A 19,068-nucleotide genomic window follows, 5' to 3' on the forward strand; every position below is an offset into this window, starting at 1 on the left:
AGAGAGAGAGTGAAAGAGAGAGAGTGAGAGACAGAGAGTGAGAGACAAAGAGAGACAGAGACAGCGACAGAGAGAGGGGGACACAGAGAGAGAGAGAGAGAGAGAGAGAGAGAGGAGAGAGAGAGAGAGAGAGAGTGTGTGTGTGTGTGTGTGTGTGTGTGTGTGAGAGAGAGAGAGAGAGACAGAGACAGAGACAGAGACAGAGACAGAGAGAGGGGGGCAGAGAGAGAGAGAGAGAAAGAAAGAAGAAAGAGATTAGTCTGTAAGCTTGTCCCAATATATTGGGCATAATAGAGTTTCGTTGCCTTTCATTCCAAACCTGATAACCATCGTTTTTTGATTGTCCAGTGGATGAGTCCAAGGCGCATTACCTGAGGCCTGACAGCTACCAGGTCACGTGGTGGCCAGGGGACAGACCTCAGGAGGAGATTCAGAGTGACAGCACTACAGGTGTGTGTCTTGTTGTGTTCATATATTTATTCTCAGATATTATTCACCGTAATATTGTATGTGTAGGCCTATGTGCAGGCCTGCAGTGTGTGAGTGGATGAGTGTTTGTTAAGTTAAATGTGTATGTCTTGCTGTGTTCATGATATTATTGTATTTTGTTCTTGGTGTATGTGTGGGAGAGGATGAGTGTTTGTTTGTATGTATATGAGACAGTGGAGAAAATACTGTGTGCGTGCATGTGTGTATTTGTATTATGTGTTTGTGTGTGTATGTGTGAGTATGTGTGTGTGTGTATATTTGTGTATATGTTTGCTCAGTCCTGTACTAAGACTAAGAGAATCAATTTGAAGCCATATACTGTTTCCTAGACTTATATGACTGGAATCGTCCGTCTGTCACTCTTTCCCTGCACTAAGTGAGTGTTGTTGTGTTGATGTACCTCTCTTTATTCAGAAGAAGAAGAATGTTATCCTTAAAATCTATGTGTGGAGCTAGAGAAGGCCTAGGCAAGTGTGTCGGAGTTATTGGCCCGATTAAGCAATTCTGAATATCTTATGGGTCGAAGCAGGAGAATGCTGGGTGACATCGTTGAAATACCCAAATTCTCAAAAATGAGACTAAAACTGACATGATAGCCTATATCACTCAAGAGCATTTCATGTGAAATAAAATTACATTTATTGCTTCTTGCTTGGCCCAAAACTATTGATTTTTATTTTCAAGACAGACATTTTTTTTTTCAAATTTATTATCTACTCACCACTGACTGCATTTATTATTAATTACTAGGCTGACCCATAGACCAGAGTGAAACTGCTCATAGGCTGGATCTGGCGTGTACATGTAATTTGCCCATTCCAGAGCTAGAGGAACAGTTCTGTATCTTTGTTAAACTTGCATTGCCTCTTCCTTTCCAGAGGACCACTTGCTGATCACTGGCCTGAGGCCGTCCATTTCGTACACTATTGTTGTTGAGGCTCGCAAGATGGAGAAGTACACAGACATGGATGAAGGAGCTTGTAAGTTCACCTTGAAACAGTTGTGCAGTTGTTTTTTCTCTTCATTGAATGACAGGTTACCTTTAAGCATACCTTTATAATTATACAGTATGTTTTTTCCTTTTCTCCACTTTGAATTTCTTTATTGAATAACATTTGTTTACAACAAGCATGACTTTACATAGTCAAATGTACAAAATCGTTCGTGCCTCCTAGCTGTAGACATGCACATGTACGTGTGAGTGAAAGGTTTATCACATGGGTAAGCGTTTCGATCAGTTTTGTTTGTCTTACTCGCTATGTGAATGCAAAAATATTTGTTTTGTGAGGTAATTTTTCCTACCTCCTGTGTATGTATTCCTTTGAATTTTTATTTTATATCTCATGACCCATGGCATGAACAAGACTTCTTCATTTATATAATAACCTGTTGTGCATTAAAATAATCTTGCATGTGGTTAAAAGCTGTCACTGGAAGTTCCTACTTCTTTTCTCTCCCACTGTGGATTCTGTCTATCTTTCTTGATCTTGCATATTCTTCGAATAAAACGACCATTATTGTGTTGATTTGCTTCTCTTTAATGAAACTCTTGGTCTTGAGGATTTAAATGAAACAATATGATCATTCATGCGAAATAAAACATAACAATAAAACTGCTGTAACCTCGTCTCATTTAGCATCTGCGAGGGAAACCCCAGACGGCCTCAACGCTTTCATCCTGTCCTCCAAGTCAGAGCAGCTGCTGGTGAAGACAGCCAGCCCACCAGAACCTCCCACCAATGTTGGCGTGGTGGCCATGACCTGTCACAGCCTGAAGGTCGGCTGGGATCCCCCCAGAGAACACGGCTCAGAGATTATAGGTAACAAATAAGTGGCTCTGGCTTGAGAGATGGGTTTTTTTTCATTTGATTTTCGATTATCAGCAGCAGTTATTTTATTAGTTTATGAAAATTTTCTTTTTAACTTTGTAATATATATATATATATATTTTATTCGATCAAATTCTATGTCGTCTATTGGTTTTTGAGTCTCTGAGCTCAATTCCTTTACTCTAGAAAGGAATTATAAAATTTCTTTTTAAAGGTTGAATGAAGTTATATTTTAAAACATTAGTCATTATGGATTTTTAAAAATACTGTTTGAAGAAGTTGATGGAAATAAATAATTGGTGAAGCATTACATTTTTTAACATTTATGTCATAGTTTCAGCTAGCATTTTTACAACTTTTCTACTTCTATCCTTAAGATATAGTTGAAACCACTTTCCTTGTTGGTGACGTAGAGTGCTTGTAGAAATCCACATTTATATTTGGAATGTTCAAGGTTAGTAGCAGATCTTCTTTCTTTTTTGTCTTTCAGCTGATTACATTCCATGGTCAGTCAGATCACAGATACATGGGCACACCTGTTTTCTAGTCAATTAAATAAACAATCGATGAAATGAGATAGATTCAAATCAGTCATATTTCTTTCTTACTTATCTGTAATAGTAGTCTTTCTTTTTCTTTTCTTCCAGATTTATAGACTGATGTACTTCTTTTTAACTAAAACTATTAGTGGATGAATGGTGGGAGCCACTGATAGATTCTGCTCCTTCCCCTTTGCTCTGTTGTTTCTATCTGCCTATCTAACTTTTTCCTCTGCACTTCACGACTGATGTCATGTTGATATGTTTCTTTATACGCCTACTGAACCCGAACTAAAACAAAATCAGTTCAATGACGAGCTCAAGTCAAACTTTTCTCTTCCTCAGCCATCCGTGTAGAGTGCATCTCTCTAGACCCTCAGAACTCCCACCACATTGCAGTGGACACACTTCCAGATGCTACAATTGCAGATGTCAATGGCTTACATGAGAAGACAGATTATCTCCTCAAAGTTATTGCAGTGACAGAGGAGTACTTTGACCGACTGCCTGAGAAACATCGGCACAAACGCCTGCGAGGTTTCCCGCAGGATGTGATGGCTTCACAGGAGGAATCCCCATGGCTGCCACACTCTAGCATCCTTATCAAAACATCGGGCACGGAATCCCCAACAAACATCCGAGTCATGAAGGCCACCACAACCTCCTTGACCCTGACCTGGACACCCCCTCTGGTGCATGGCTCCAACAAGCTGACCGGTCAGATCGTGCGATGGTCGGATGTGAAGAAATCTCGGCGTGCAGACCATGAAGACCTGCAAATTGCAAGCCATGTAAACCTTCTGCCTACTGAAGACACACTGACCATTGAGGACCTGGTGCCTGGTGCCCAGTACAAAGTGGTCATTGAGGCTGTGGTCAGTGTGAAGACGTCCTTGGACCTTGACAAGTGGGATGGTAACAACATCGAAAAGTTCCGACGCACGGCTCACGTTATGTCAAAACCGTTCTTTACAAGAACGCGTGCTCCCATTGAACCACCCAAAGTTCAGGTGACCTCGTACACTCAGATGAGTGCAACACTGTACTGGGAGAAGCCACCGCTCATGTCTGTGGTGGGCAAGGATGAAGAAGACAACCCAAAGTATCTTCGCAGGTAACTCAGGCGGGTGGTTGAAGGGTGTTCACTTACAGGTCTTACTTCTGTTTCCTTCCTTTTTAACTAATCTCCAGCAAGCTACTCTCAGTGGCTCACGATCAGAACTGCTGTACCGGTGAGCCGCCTTGAGCGGCTTGGTCACATTCCTTTAAGACAACATCAATGTTATATTATTAGTTTCTAGCAATTGCCAAAAACAGGTCTCTTTAACAGTTCTTTCATTAGATATTAATATTAAAATAGAGTAATATGTGTGACTTCCAGGTTTCATAACAAAAGAGGGCCCGGCATAGTGGGAAAACCTCCTCCAGAGATGAAGAGTTAAAGATAACTGGGATCTTTTCTTTGTTTTTAGGGGGGGGGGGGGTTGTTGTTTTTTTAAACAGGCAAATGGAGATGATGTGGACTGGCTACCTCAGCTTACTTCTCTTGGTTTTATTTATATATACAAGCAAAGAATGGAATTTACAAAAAAAGAAAAGATTGAATTGGGGATAATACAAAGGGTCCAAGAACAAAAACTAGATATTGGAACATGTGATTTCCCTTAAGTTTCATATCTCCACTGAAGTTTGCTCTTACTTAGTTCTTTTTTCCTCTTTCCACACATGGCTTCTACCTATCTGTCTCTAGATACTTGCAATCTTTTCCTCTTTTCACATATATGTGAGGCAACGTGGTGAAATCAGGCGCTCGTCAAAATACTGAAAGTCAAGAAATTGGCATTTTTACGCAGGTTTGGGAATCTTTATCGAAATTTTGTTTTTTTGACTCAACACCTTTCATGCCCTTCTAGGAACACATTTCTATGTGAAATTTACTGAAAAACATTGATTAAAGGCATTAAAGCTGTCAATTTTCACTTTCTGCGGACTCTCAAGCTAAGGAAAAAACTTAGCTTTGTCGGCCATTTTCTCGCTAATTTTACCTCTGAATCCAGGTGAGCTCCACCTCCTTCAATCGCAAATATCTTGAATTATATCCAAGATAAATTGATACTGTTTTCATCAAAACCAAGGCAAATGGACAGGCTTTAAGGTTATACTAATAACTCCATATGCCCTAAAATTGATGAGGCCCTGATTCTGCCGCATAATAACACATATAGCTTCTACCTATCTGTCTAGATATCTGCAGTCTTTTCCTCTTTTCACACATGGCTTCTACCTCTCTGTCTCTAGATATCTGCAAGGCTACAAACTGGAGATCAACGGCAAACTTCAATGCTGCTTGGGGCCAGACTCGAACTCCTGCACACTGACCAAGTGCAAGCCTGGCCGTACTTACAATGTTGTGCTGGTGGCCATGACATGCACTGACGAGGGAAAAAAAGCTCGCAAACAGAAGGTGAGAACAGAACTTTGGTATTTTTCTATATTGTGTTCAGTAATGAACAGAAGTTACACTTAGATCTGAACTCACAGAGCCTTTATAGCAAGAGCAGTTTTGGATTTATTTCTAAAATGAACATTTATTTTGTTGTCTCAAATTATTCAATGTATGAAATATTTTTTGGGAGAGGGGCTGAGGGAGTATTTTTAGATCCTATAAATTGGGGATTTCCTTTCAAATTGCCTTTGTTACCCAAAACCAAGGAAATGCTGAACATCAAACAACTTTGTTTTGAGCTTTCAGAAAGCTATATATAGATTTACTTTACTTTGACTTTTCCGTTCCAGAGGCCATCTGAGTTCTAGCCCTTCGGCCTGTCGATATGGCAAAGAATTTACAAGCTTTTTTCGGCTGTGTTTTGTCACTGTATAGAGTATTTCTGACATCTGGGGAGACAGGTAGGAAGGTGCTACATAGATTGCTAAGTGCAAGGCAGCTAAAGAGGTGATGTGATACTGTTTCATCCTGGCAGTCCTGGCAGTCACACAATGGGCAGGCAGGTGGGGTATCCTTGCTGATCCTGTTTAGGAAGGAATTCCGTGAGATGTGTTGTGTTCTCTGGCTAAAGATAGTGACTTGTTCTCATTTACTCAGGGAATTTGTGCATCTTTTGAGTTGGGAACAGTCATGTGTGCAAATACAATGCATATACCATTTCACAATTTCTTTTTTTTTTTTTTCAGTACAAGAGCTACTTCAAAAGCATGGAGACCAAAGAGGTGGACTACATGGCTCTTCTGCAGGATGATGACAACCTGGATGAGTCACCTTCTGAGCCACTGGAAGTCATTCTGCCCAAGGACCAGGAAGGTTTGTTTCCTTTAAGTAGCGGTTGTATCTTTAAAGTGATAAACTTTTAATGCCTTAGAGCAGTGGTTTGTTTTATTTAAGGATCTGTTGTGTCATGTTTGTTTTAATAAGGTTTTACAGCGCTCACAACTGCATAAGATCATATGAGCTCCAAGAGGTGGAAGTCAACAGAGAAGTCCAAATGGGAAACAGGCTTACTTTGCTCACCTCTCTAGCCTCAACAGCACAAAGTCTACTTCGATTATCAAGGCACCCTGGAAATAGCAGTTCACAAGATAGTGACAAACATACAAAAAAGTAGAGGGAAAATGATGATAATAAGGATGAGGAAAGAAAAAGCAGCAGCTCCCCCTATGTTGGTCCGGCACAGTATGAGCATGACATTGATAAATCAGCGCATTTACAATTCTACAGTGCATAAGAGCATATTAATATCCCCCCTTTGGGAATGACCTAAAGACACTTCAGTCAGCTTCACTGCCGTTGGGAAAGGGGGGGGGGGGTGTTGTTACGTCTTAAAATGATAAACTTTTTAATTCCTAGTGCTGTGGTTCTTAACCTGGGTTTGATCAAACCCAAGGGGTTCAGTGGGTCAGTTTATTCAGTTTGGCAGACGTCTAGATGCACTCAGTATGTATGTGTGTGTGTGTGTGTGTGTGTGTGTGTGTGTGTGTGTTTGTGTGTGTATGTGAGTGTGTGCCTATGTGCATGCATGTGTGCGTGTGTGTATATGTGTATGTGTGTGGACGCATGTGTGTCTATATATATGTGTGTGTATGTGTGTGTGTGCATGTGTATGTGTGCATACTTGCATGTGTGCAGGTGTGCATATGTGCATGTGTGCGAGTGCATGTGTGTATATATGCATGTGTGTGTATGTGTGAGTGTTTGTGCATGTAAGTGTGTGTATGTGTGTGTGTTTGTGTGCATGTGTCTCCTTTCCGGTCACCCCACTCAAAAGGTTTGATGAATGCACTTATAACTCTTAGGGGGTCCAGTACCTGCTACAAGATTAAGTACCAGCGCTCTACAGCTTTGCCTTCAAATTGGGATGATATAAGGCATTCCTCCCTGTGGTCGTCCATTTTTGGACAATATGAATTTAGTCCGTGCCACCTGAAAACCCACTTCAGTCTGATCTACCAACCCTATGAACCCGATGAAGAAAGAAAGAATCTGTTATTTTTTCACAAAGCTATTTTACCTCTGTGCTACTCTGCTCAACAGCATTTTTACTAGTTATGTATCAGTGAAAAGCTAAAGTATTTTTTAGGAAGACAGTATTAAAAATTTTTCTAAGAAAATTTCCACTTTGCTTTAAGAACATTTGAACTGAATTGTCTCTCAGTGTCTTTCTAAACATAATTGTCAATATTACAGGAGCCATTCATCTGTTCAATTTTTCCTTTTTATATCTGGTTTGATTTATTTTGAAGTTATTGCTTTTCCAGACACAAGGGGTACAAAGATAACTGCAGTGATGAGAAAGACATACTATTAGTGAACAAGACTGGAAAAGCAATTCTCTTTCTTACATGTTTTTTTCAGCAATTGATAACACAAAGTAATATTTTTCGTCTTTGACTTCTACAGGTTTCCTGAAGACTTTAGAGGCTAAGTTCCTTCCACAAATGGAGCGTGACAACAAAACGTTTGGAGACATTGAGCTGGCATGGACGGTACAGGGCAAAACGAATCTCCTGAAACAGTTCAACATCATCTGGTACAGCATTGATGACAGAGTCATCCAGACCAAATACGTCGGCCCAGAGCAGCGCAGATGTACAATCCCTGTCACGCGAATCAAGTCAGTTCTGAGTCTTTGATATTTATTTAGCATTTACAGCTTTAAAAAGATAGGCTCTAACTACAAGCATGTATTATCCACCAAAGTTGTTAGAAAAGAATGAAGATGTGATATATTATGAAGGTACTGTTGCATTTCAGGCTAGTAGAAATTTATGAGGAAAACATGGAAAAAAGAACCCATAATCCAGCATCAAGGCAATTGACCTGCCAACTTCTAAGAGTTAAGTGCGGTCAATTTTAATTGAGCTAAAAAAAACATACTTTTTTCTTCTAGAACCGTGTACCACATGAAGGTGGAGCCTGGTTACTACACTGACGTGTTACCGCAGCCCTCGCAGGAAGTTCAGGTGATGATCCCAGGACCTCCTGATGCACCAGAGATCTTCCTACGCTCCCTGGATGTGGACGAGTTCTGTATTGAATGGGGAGAGCCGCGTCTGTTTGGTGGAGTCAAGATCAAGGGATATCAGGTAAGAAACAGGGAGAAAAACATTGTTAATTTTTTATTCATAATAATTTTGTACTTACATGATATAACTGGTAGGAAGAAATCAGTTTATAAGTATGATTCATCTCATTAAACACTTGAACAGTATTTTTATACTCGGTCATAATTCTTGTCAGGGTCTTGTTGCTCACTTTTAGGTTTTACTATTTTGTGTCTTTACTGGAATTATTTATTTTCAAAGATGTAGTAATGTTTTTTTACAATCCACAGTACACACATTTTTTTCTTGGAAAATAAACTATTTTCCTTTCTTTTTTTTATGGATATGTTAAGAGCTGATTGTCATTATTTTTTTTTTAAATATTAATGTTGGATGAAATATTTTTCTCAGTCATCTTTGACGTGTATGTCTAGTGCTAGCTTAAATTGTACTTGTACAAATTAGAAGGATATACCACAGGCTAGTCTCTATAGTGGTGGCAAGTTTTCATTATGTTGACTGTTTGAGCAGTAATATCATCTATCGGTATGTGAATGGAAGTTTCTTTTTGTGTCACAGGTTTTCCTCAATGACAAAAAGGCCGGGAATGAACTCAATGCTAACCATAACAAGGCGACCATTCCATGCAGACCTAACAGGTGAATTCCCTCCCTAAAATAGTTTTTACAGTAGCAGCGTTTGTATTGAATAAATGGAATAGTCTCTAGTATGTTTCCGTAGAATGTGATGCTGGCCTAATCGTTCATGGTGCAAGTTTGATCATTTACAGAAAGATCACAATTTGTTGTCAAAAGATGAAAAAAACAAGATTTCTTTACCCTCCTAGTGTTGACGGCTGGTAGTTTCATTCTGTGATGTTACAGCTGATTGAATTGGCTGTAATCTGTGTCACTACTTCTATTTGTTCATCCTTGTTTTTTTATATCGCTTAACATTTTAACTCCTCTTAAGATGTACTTTCTGAAGGTATATGGACTTTACTCTCTAGATTTGCATGTTCTTAAGCATTTTCCAACATAATGTAGTGAAATCATATAACTTCCCTTGACACCACAGGCTATTTGTTAGCAACACTTTGAGGATCAAATACAAATTAATGTGTGAATTGCAGAAGTGATATGAGTTTTCCTAACTTGCTGTGCGGGTGGTTGGAAGGTGCCACTGGTAGGTCCTACTTCTTTACTTTTCCTCTGTTGTTTCTGTCTGTTTGTCTTACTTTTTTCAGTAATAAATTACCATTATTTTGTTGATGTACTTCTCGCTACTCAAACAAACAAACAAACTAACTTGTTAATGTTACTGTGTAGGACCTATCGTGTGAATGTGGTGGCACTGAGTGACAAACCCGACTACGGAGACTCAGCCCGGTCAAACACGCTGGTGGTCAACCCGTCAGGACAGGGGGACACCACCCCGCACCAGGACGACTGGGTGGTGGATGACGCAGGCATCCCGGTCAAAGTGTCTAAAGTGACAGAGAACGGCATCCATCTGGACTGGAGTCGTTTCGTGGAAACGGATGACGTATCCTTCTATAAGATTCAGTGGAGCAGCGTGGCACAGCCAGAGGTTTGTGGGATATTACTATCTCTTACTTAAATGTCTAGGGGACGTTTCTTTCGACTTCTGTATAGAGTTTAGATTTTCAGTTTGGGTATTTAGTACTTTTTAGTTTATGGCAAAAAACGATCTTCCAACAGACATTTATTTATTTTCCTGATGAAACAAAGCTTGTGCGTATTTGTAATGATATTATCTTTGCAACACTTTATCAGAAACTTAATGGCAATACAAAAAGTGAAAATTCAAGAAAACAATTTCACACTTTTGTAGCTTGAAGTAAAAAAAAAAAAGAAATATCTTAACTCTTTATCTCCTGCGAGCTGCTTCCAGCTGCTCGCTGCTGGGCACATTCCTTTACAACGACTTCTACGTCAAATTTACTTTTCCACAATTTCCAAAAACAGGTCTCTTTTATCAGGAGTTCATTCATTAGATGAAGAACAATCAAAATAGGTTGACTTGTTTTGATTTAATGACCCATTTAGTGATGTTTTTGTTGTTTTTAGATTTAGTTTTTAAAAAAGGGCCCTGGCGTAGTGGGTTTACCCCCCATGGAGATAAAGAGTTAATGGGGCTTCCCTGTGTCTATTATAAGTAGCTTACCATCAATTTTGCAGCAAAGAGAAGTGCGTCTGTCAGAGAAAGACTCCAACTGTGTGATCAACAAGTGCCTACCTGGAACCACTCACTTTGTGAGGATTGTGGCCTTCAACGCTAATGGACAAATCTTGGAGAAATCCAAACAGCTGACAGTTCAGACGTCTGCTCCCCCCGATGCACCAAAATTGTCTGTCAGGTAGGCCCTGAAGCTGTTGTGTCTTGATATTTTTGTCTTATTGTGTCACACACTTAACCAACGTGAAAAGTTTGAGATTCACAATAGGGTAGGGTGAAACTTTTATCTTCTTGAAATATTGTTTCCCTGTGTCTCCAGAGTCCTAAAGATGGGTCAAGTACAAAATTTTTGAAGTAATCAACACTGTATCTCATAGAGCTTTAAATCTTCATCAAAAGTGGGGGTTTTAAATAATTTTTTTGTTAATTATTCAGTTTCAAAAGATTTTGACATTTTACTGTTAAAGTTTGGGAAATATGGAAAGTTAACAGAAGTAATAGTGCTGATAGATACTACCCTGGCAAAGGTAGAATTATTTGAAAAGCCTGTAAGGTATGGTTAGCAACAGTAACAATGCTGTTTTGTCTGAGTTGGGGGGGGGGGGGAGTTGTGTTGGATTTTTTGTTTGTATGTGTAAAAGACATAGTACTCAGATAATTTGATTGTCTGCATTTTTTAGAGGATAACCTTTTAACCTATTGCTATGGTATAGTAAAAGCTGATAGAGTATAAGTGTTGGAGCACTCAAAATGAGTGGGTTTTTTATGTGTGATGGTTATAGTTTGAACTGAGATGCAGATCACAGATTACAAAGACTTCCACATTCTTCACCATGCCATTCAACCAAATGGTAGAACACCTAGGGCTGCATTATTTATGGCAACAATATTGGAAGCTGAATTGAATTATAATTTATGGCAATTTCAGTGCTATATTTACCTCTTTTCAGCACAAAGATAATTCTAGTGCTTTCTCTGTTCAGCTTAAGACACATCAATTTTCCTTTATATGCAACCTATGATATGTCCTCATTACAGAGCATGCAACTTCCGCTACGTGGCTATTCAGTGGGACAAACCAACCACGTACGGAGATGCTTTGGTTACTGGGTACAAGGTGTACGTGAATGGCATTGTGGAGGCTGTGCTCAATGCGGACCAGCTCAACTACACATACACCCAGGGCAAGTGGTGTCACGAGTATGCCTTCCAAGTGCAGGTAGGTCTAGTTGTCTCTGTTTATCATAATGTAACACTGATTGTAATTTCTGTGGTCTGCCAAAGGAGATGTTTTGAATTTTCATATAATTTGGTGGTCACTATACAAGCACAAGTAAAAATAATTGCACTCAAACTTTGCTGCTGTGAACTGTGTGATGAAGATGTTGTCGAGGTGGATGACATGAGTAATGTTTATATTTTAATGAGAATGAATTCAGCTGAAAAAAAAAGTTTAATCAAAGTATTTTTTCATGTCTATTTTTTATCTCAGCATTTCTATTCTTTTCTTGTTATTGACATGCGAGGTAAATTAAAGTAATTTCTTATTTGGTGTCAGTATTTAGTTTAAATAAAAATTGTAGAAAGGTTTGTTCTCCCCTTGTATGCGAACATCTATTTTTGTTGTGATGGGATACCTAAACATCAAAGCCTTGGAGAGCCTGACTTCATTTCACATGGCTCAACAATGGTTTTTGTTTTATTTTTCCAGGCCCTGACCCCAGGGGATCTCCTGAACAGCAAACCCTCGGAACCACTTGTGGTGACATGGCCTGGCTCTAAAGCCCCGGCTATCAAACGCCTGCCCTCAGTGAGTAGCTCAACACTACGCGTGGGCTGGGACGAGCCGTACCTCACAGAAGGACTCAAAGTCAAACATTATAAGGTAAGAGAAGACAGACTTTTGTGCATTCAATTGTTGTTTATCTATAATGCCATTTCATGGTGAAATTCTGTTTGAAATCTGCCAGCTGAACAACAATCTATTGCTTCATTAAAATTGGAACATAAATTTCATCCCCCCCCCCCCCCGAGCAAAATTTATCACATTATTTTGAGGGGTTTTTTTCTATATTTTCCAAGAAAAGCCCCAAACATTATTCGAGTTCTTTTCTGTCGTTTTATTTTTTTTTAATCTTATTTGTTGTATTTTACTCAGGTTTCTTCTCTCTCTCTCTCTCTCTCTCTCTCTCTCTCTCTCTCTCTCTCTCTCTCTCTCTCTCTCTGTCTGTCTGTCTGTCTCTCTCTCTGTCTCTGTCTGTCTGTCTCTCTCTCTCTCTCTCACTCTTACTCTACAATTAATCAGCTGTTTTGAATATATATGTACTTTCTTTTTTAAAACCTCGTTGCCCAATGGTGAGACAAATTAACTGGATACATGATCTATGCAGAATGCACATTGTAATCTTTCCCAAAATGGAAAGGGCATCTATACTGTGAGGTAAGGATCTTTTTGCTGGCTAGCATGATACATGATCCTCCCTACCTTTACAAGGCTTTTAATGCCAATGATATTGAATCAGTTCCTGTGACATTGTGCTTTTGTTTTTGTGTATTTTGCCAGCTGTGCTGTGTGGAGGAGGACACAGAGAAGCTGGTACAGAGTGTAGGGCCCATACACCCAGACTCTCGAGAGGCAGAGTTCAAGAACCTGAAGAAGGGGAACTACTCGGTCTACCTTGAAATTTATGTAAGTGATTCACCTGTTGTAAGCCTTATGTATAAGCTGCGGAGGTGTGGGTGTGTGTGTGTTTGTGTGTGTGCGTACATGTATATGCACATGTGTGTATGAGCATGAATGCATACCTGAGTGCATGTTGTAGCAAATGTTTAGTGTGTTGGTTTTATTTTCTTCTTCTCTTATTGATGATAAAGATATTCATCCCAGAATTTAACCTGTTTGTATTATTATTCATAAGCCTAGACCACCGCAAGCAGCCCTTTGACAAGTCTTTTTTTCTTCCCCGCCAGCTGTATGGCACTGATACTGTCATAAGGTCAGAGGTCATGCGTATGCAACCTGCCCTGTCCCCTGACCCTCCACAAACGACTGTCACTTTGGTTGGTCTGGAAGAACGACGACAAATTGAGAAGTTTACCTGTGACCTGGTCAACAAACGTGACAGGTATACTGTATAATATTTTGTTGAGTTCTTTATTGTTTCTATTTATTTTTCTAGTAGTTGTTAATATAAGTATAATTAATGTTAATAAACTCAAATTGTGAATGAAAAACCTTCAAAAAAATTTAATGTAGTTTCTGTTTTGCAGACCAAAAATCTCTTTCATAGTATTCAGTAGTGTTGGGGGGTACCGGCGAAACCCAGTACACTTTCTCGGTACTGGGTGCCAAGAACCGAGAGTACCGGCACCGCACCGGTACTTGGAGTGACATCAATAGGTGACATCACAGACTTCGTGTCTTGCATCTCACACCATGATCAGCGCTGCCCGCATTCCCCCCCCCCCCCAACTCACACACACACACACACGTACACACGTGAGAATTTGAGAGACAAACTGTGACGCCAAATACCTTTGAAGTTTGCGGCAGCGCGGGTACTAACCATTGGTGTCAGCTCCTTCCCAGAGCCGGTACTGGAGGCCAGGTGTCGGTACTAACACCTCCTTCGGTAGAACCGGGAGTTCCAGTACTGGGTACCGGTACCTGCTCATACCTAGTATTCAGCACAGTTTTTAGGAGTCTAAACAGAAAATGGGTGTGTCTGCACCAGAGATATACTGTTTCAAATGAAAATTTGTAAATGGTAGGCTACTGTATGATATACCTGTAGCTCTCATGATTCTTTGCAGACTAATCAGACAAGTGGGTCACAAGCTGAAGAGAATCGGAGCTCTGTCTCACCCGCTACGGGCTGAGAAGAACGAGGTGAGTGTTTCTATCATTGTCGCGTACAGTCATCATAGGCTTTTCTCAATGAGTGGGTGTCACAAAATGGTGAAGCTTTGTCTGATGAAATGCTTTATATAAGGAACAGTATTGACAGTATTGTAGAAGGATGTATTTTTTAGATTGTGTTGTTAGGTAAATTTTATAATCACAGTTTACAACAACTTGTCCCATATATTCTTGACAATAATTTCTTTATCTAAGGATAATTGCTGTTTTGTAAAAAGGAGATTATGCTGACAGCCAAACTCACTGTCTTACTTTTCAGATAAATTTTGTTTAAAAAGAGAAAAGCTGATAACCAGGTGATTTATAATCAACTTAATTAATTGTTTTAGTAAAATCGGGCGCTCGTCAAAATGATGAGAAATCCTAGAAACAGGCATTTTTTCGCCAGTGTGGAAACTTTTGTCAAATTTTTGTTTTTTAGCTTTACCTCTATAACTGCACATTTCCATGTGAATTTCACTGAAAAACATTGATTAAAGGCACAAAATGTGTCACTTTTCAGTTTTCAAAGACTCTTTAGGAATTGGAGTTACCAAACTTTGGTGGCCATTTTCTCGCTAATTTTAAAACCGAAACCAGGCGACCTTACCTCCTTCAATTGCAGATATTTAGTTCTATTCAAGATAAATGGATGCTTATTTCATAGGAATCATGACAAATAAATTGGCTTTCAGATGATACCAAGAACTCCACATGACTAAAAATTGACGAGCGCCTGATTCCATTGCGTTGTGACACATATGTTGTTAACTAGTCTTTTGTCAGACCTAATAAATGAATTGCAAAGATCTATCACAGAAATACTATTAGTAGAGAGAAAACTAAGTAATATAATCATCCAACATTCACTGGCATAACGCTCTGTTGATAAACTGATTACAGAGTGGGATTTAGAGTCTAATCAATTCTAGGCAATAATTACCTCATTGAAATTGAATTCAAATTTTCAAATCCACGATAATGTTTTCATCTTTCCCGCCCCTGCCATGTGCTCAGGACGTTGTGTTCAGCGCCCACTCCCTGACCCGGATAGAAGAGCTCTTAGAGGACTGTTTCAACGCGCTGGAGAACTACACAGGTCAGCTGACAGCACACGTGAGCTGGCAGTGCCCGCAGTCCAACCCTGACATCCAGCTGAGTGGATACAAGGTCCTAGTGGATGGAAAGCAGTATGGGAGCCCCATGCACAGTGGAGTGCGCACCGTCAAGATACAGGTGCGTCAGTTTAAATAAACCAGTGTTGTCATTTTGTTGTTATCTTATTCATCCTAATTCGTCCCTGTCTCCATCATCATTGCAGTAATTATAATATAATCATCATTGGATAAATTTTTTTCAAAAGTTCTTATGAAAACGGAAAATTGTCTCATGGCAATTTGTTCTGACAAAAGCTGGATCAGTCTGAGGATCTCTTCTTCTAACAATTGATTATTTGTCATTTTAACAAAAAGAACCCATCTTTTTGCAGATAGCAGAATGACAAGCAAAATACCTCATATTCTTCTTCCCAAGATAAGATAACATAGTGCAGAGCATAAACTGCTTCCTTGCTCTCTGTGCAACCACTACTTTCTGCCCTGCACTAGCGTAATTAATCTTAGATACATGTCTCACCACCACAGGACATGAGATATTGACTATACAGCACAAGCACAATCGTGTGTTGTGACAGTACAGTAGGCCTACTACTGGCTCTATACTACTTTTCTTGTCTCAGAAATCTTTTCATAAATTCATTGTGCAGTTTTTTTTCTTCATGTTCCGTCTTGCTTGTACTATTGTCTGTGTTTGACGAGATAGACAGTTTCATCTGATTAAAGTGTCTGCTGCAGTTTTCTGTAGTGATAAATACATCCTCAGCCCTTAGTTCTGTTACTTTGTCCACTGCCCATTTTTTTTCTTGTATGTATGAGCTGGAGCGGTGCAACCCATTGGCACCAAACCATGGAACTTTTTGTTTTGACAGAAAACAGTTAGTATTCAGTAAAAATATTCGTGCTTTGATGTGCCAATATTTGTGTTACGACGGGGTGGAATCAGGCGCTCGTCAATTTTTGGGCATGTGGAGTTATTGGTATCATCGGAAAGCTTATTCATTCAAGCTATCTTCAATAGAAGTAGAAATATTTGACATTGAAGGAAGTGGGGCTAACATGGCTTCAGAAGTAAAATTATTGAGAAAATGGCTGCCAAAGCTCGGTAACTTCCATAGCTAAAGAGTCCTTGAAAACTGAAAATGTACATATTTTGTGCCATTAAGCTACGTTTTTCAGTAAAATTCACAAAGAAATATGTTTCTATATGAGCATAAAAGGTGTTGAGCCAAAAAACAAAATTCGATAAGAATTGCCAAACTGGAGTAAAAATGCCTGTTTCTTCGATTTCATTATTTTGACGTGCACCTGATTCCACCACGTCGTGACACATTTGTGTTTTAACCCTCTCGTATTGTTTTCCTCTTCCCTTCAAATCTTGTCAATATACCTGGTGCCCATATCCAGTTGGGTCTGGAGCAGCCCAGTTATCGACTGACCATGGTTGCGACCAGTGAAAAGCCCCAAGGCAGCAGTGCTGAGTCTAACACAGTTGAAATACTCAGCATGCCCTTCAAGCCGTTCTCCTTCTATTGTTACAACGCAATACACAGCAAGGACTCCAAGTGAGTAATCTGATAGCTGTTTCTAATGGGTTTCATTGAAGAATAACTAGCTTAAGCAATAATTTTACTTTTTTTTTTTTGTTCAGTGCTGACACATCGTACACTGTATCTCAATTTGGCTCAACTAAGTATAAATCTTTGTAAATGTAAATAGGTAATGAAATGAGCAACTTTTAAATCTAAACAATGATGCTAAAGTAGGAAAGTATTTAAAAAAGAGGTCTAATCAGCCTCTGAGAAATTTGTCCTGAGGTGTCTTGATAAGCTTTAGCTACCACTGAAGTTGAAAGACAATTTCTTTTATTATCCATAACTTATGTCCTTTCTGTAAGATAAACATTGCAGTGTATGATGTTTATCATCCCCTTTATCTCATGTGCGACACAGGTACCCAGCTTACGGCTGCTGTAAGTACCAGGACTCAATCTCCTATGAGAGGCAAGTGGCAAAGAAACTGGCCAATCAGGGTCTCCTCCACAAACAGGTCCCGCCCCCATCCTGCAGCCTTCTGGACATATTTGATGGAGAGTACAAGCCCCTTATGTCCTGCCACAGCGCACGGGTCCCGACGGTCATCTTGTTTTGGACACCTTGGTGTCTCTCCTCCCAGAAAATTATGGATTTCTACATCCGCTTTGCTCGAGATAACACCAAAGAGGTAACGTACACTTCAGTGACATAAGTAAATTTGTGATTTCCTGTGGAAAAGCTGTTGATCTTTTTTTTTTCCTAAGAGACAAAATACACTGATATTTCCTCTCTTATCCTCATTATTTAAAGGAATCTGAGAACTATTTTCAAGAACTTGTTTTCCCTTTCGGTAAACTTACGTCTTAGTTTAGTTTTAGTAAAAGTTTTACGGCACTTGCAACACAATAAGGTCATATAAGTGCCGAAGATCAGAGGTGTTACAAGAGAGTAACAAACACCAAAAAAAAAAAAGAAAGAGGAGAGAGAAGGACGATAGTTTTTGATAGGAAAGAAGAAGCAAACCACACCAGAGCACCCGCCGACCACTCTCAAACTTACATCTACACATGATGAATAGCCTTGTGTTTCATTATGCAACATCAAAAAGAAACATTTGGAATGTCAATCTTAACCTCTGTGCTCTTGACAGCTTCACGATGTTTTAGTTCACTCAGCCACAGGAGATGTAACAAGATTTGAGAAATACTTTATATACTTCCACAGAACCATACAGTGGATCTCCCACTTTGATATTTAAGGAAGCATTAATTTTGATTTGAGCATCACAAGATAACTTTGGTTTCCTGTTTAGTTTTATTTGGCAAAAGAAGTTGTAAATATATTTAGAATTAATACCAAATTTATTGATATCAGAATTTACTGAGTCAGCTTGTTAGTGGGAAGAGTGTATAAATTTACTTTTCCTGCTCACGCCGTGGAGGCAACGATAAACTCAGACTCTGTAGTTTTTTGGGGGACTCTAAGTGAACGTTATATCATGTTGTTGCTATAAAGAATATGAAATATATTGTTCATCTTTTTCCTCCAAAAATGTGTAGCCCTAGTTTAGATTACTACTGACCCAAGAGGTTAGAAAGAGATTCTACCACACTTATGACATTTATTCATTCTTTCTATGATTATGCTTTCACTTCGAAGGAATCACCCCAGGCTGAACATGTTTGCACAAACAATTTACTCTAACATTCAACCTCATACCCCTGTACTAGTAGGAACAATTGAAATCTGTTTTGTTTCTCCTTCAGTGAATAAAAGAAGAAGAGATCATGAAATTTTAGTAAGTTACTGTGACAACTTTTCCCATTTAGGAACAAACCAGTTTCGTAAAAAAAATGTAAACCAGTGTACAGAAGTTTTAAAACCGCACAGAAAATTGAGGTAGCCAAC

General features: G+C 39.3%; 1 protein-coding gene across 3 annotated transcripts in view; it reads left to right on the forward strand.

Annotated features, from left to right (window-relative positions):
* LOC101845075 overlaps window positions 1-19,068 on the forward strand; it is a 119,298-nt gene that overhangs the window by 94,414 nt on the left and 5,816 nt on the right. For all 3 annotated transcript variants that reach the window (XM_013079939.2, XM_013079941.2, XM_013079940.2), the window contains 19 exons: window positions 349-450; window positions 1,368-1,469; window positions 2,127-2,309; window positions 3,203-3,971; window positions 5,156-5,321; window positions 6,050-6,176; window positions 7,770-7,983; window positions 8,260-8,455; window positions 8,993-9,072; window positions 9,742-10,003; window positions 10,615-10,793; window positions 11,651-11,831; window positions 12,324-12,497; window positions 13,176-13,301; window positions 13,583-13,737; window positions 14,426-14,501; window positions 15,528-15,746; window positions 17,033-17,190; window positions 17,578-17,848. In XM_013079939.2, the coding sequence (XP_012935393.1) occupies window positions 349-450; window positions 1,368-1,469; window positions 2,127-2,309; window positions 3,203-3,971; window positions 5,156-5,321; window positions 6,050-6,176; window positions 7,770-7,983; window positions 8,260-8,455; window positions 8,993-9,072; window positions 9,742-10,003; window positions 10,615-10,793; window positions 11,651-11,831; window positions 12,324-12,497; window positions 13,176-13,301; window positions 13,583-13,737; window positions 14,426-14,501; window positions 15,528-15,746; window positions 17,033-17,190; window positions 17,578-17,848 (3,740 nt within the window). The remainder of the gene's footprint in view (window positions 1-348; window positions 451-1,367; window positions 1,470-2,126; window positions 2,310-3,202; window positions 3,972-5,155; window positions 5,322-6,049; window positions 6,177-7,769; window positions 7,984-8,259; window positions 8,456-8,992; window positions 9,073-9,741; window positions 10,004-10,614; window positions 10,794-11,650; window positions 11,832-12,323; window positions 12,498-13,175; window positions 13,302-13,582; window positions 13,738-14,425; window positions 14,502-15,527; window positions 15,747-17,032; window positions 17,191-17,577; window positions 17,849-19,068) is intronic.

Source organism: Aplysia californica, unplaced genomic scaffold, assembly GCF_000002075.1.
Source record: "Aplysia californica isolate F4 #8 unplaced genomic scaffold, AplCal3.0 scaffold00068, whole genome shotgun sequence".
In the NCBI taxonomy this organism is placed as follows: domain Eukaryota; kingdom Metazoa; phylum Mollusca; class Gastropoda; order Aplysiida; family Aplysiidae; genus Aplysia; species Aplysia californica.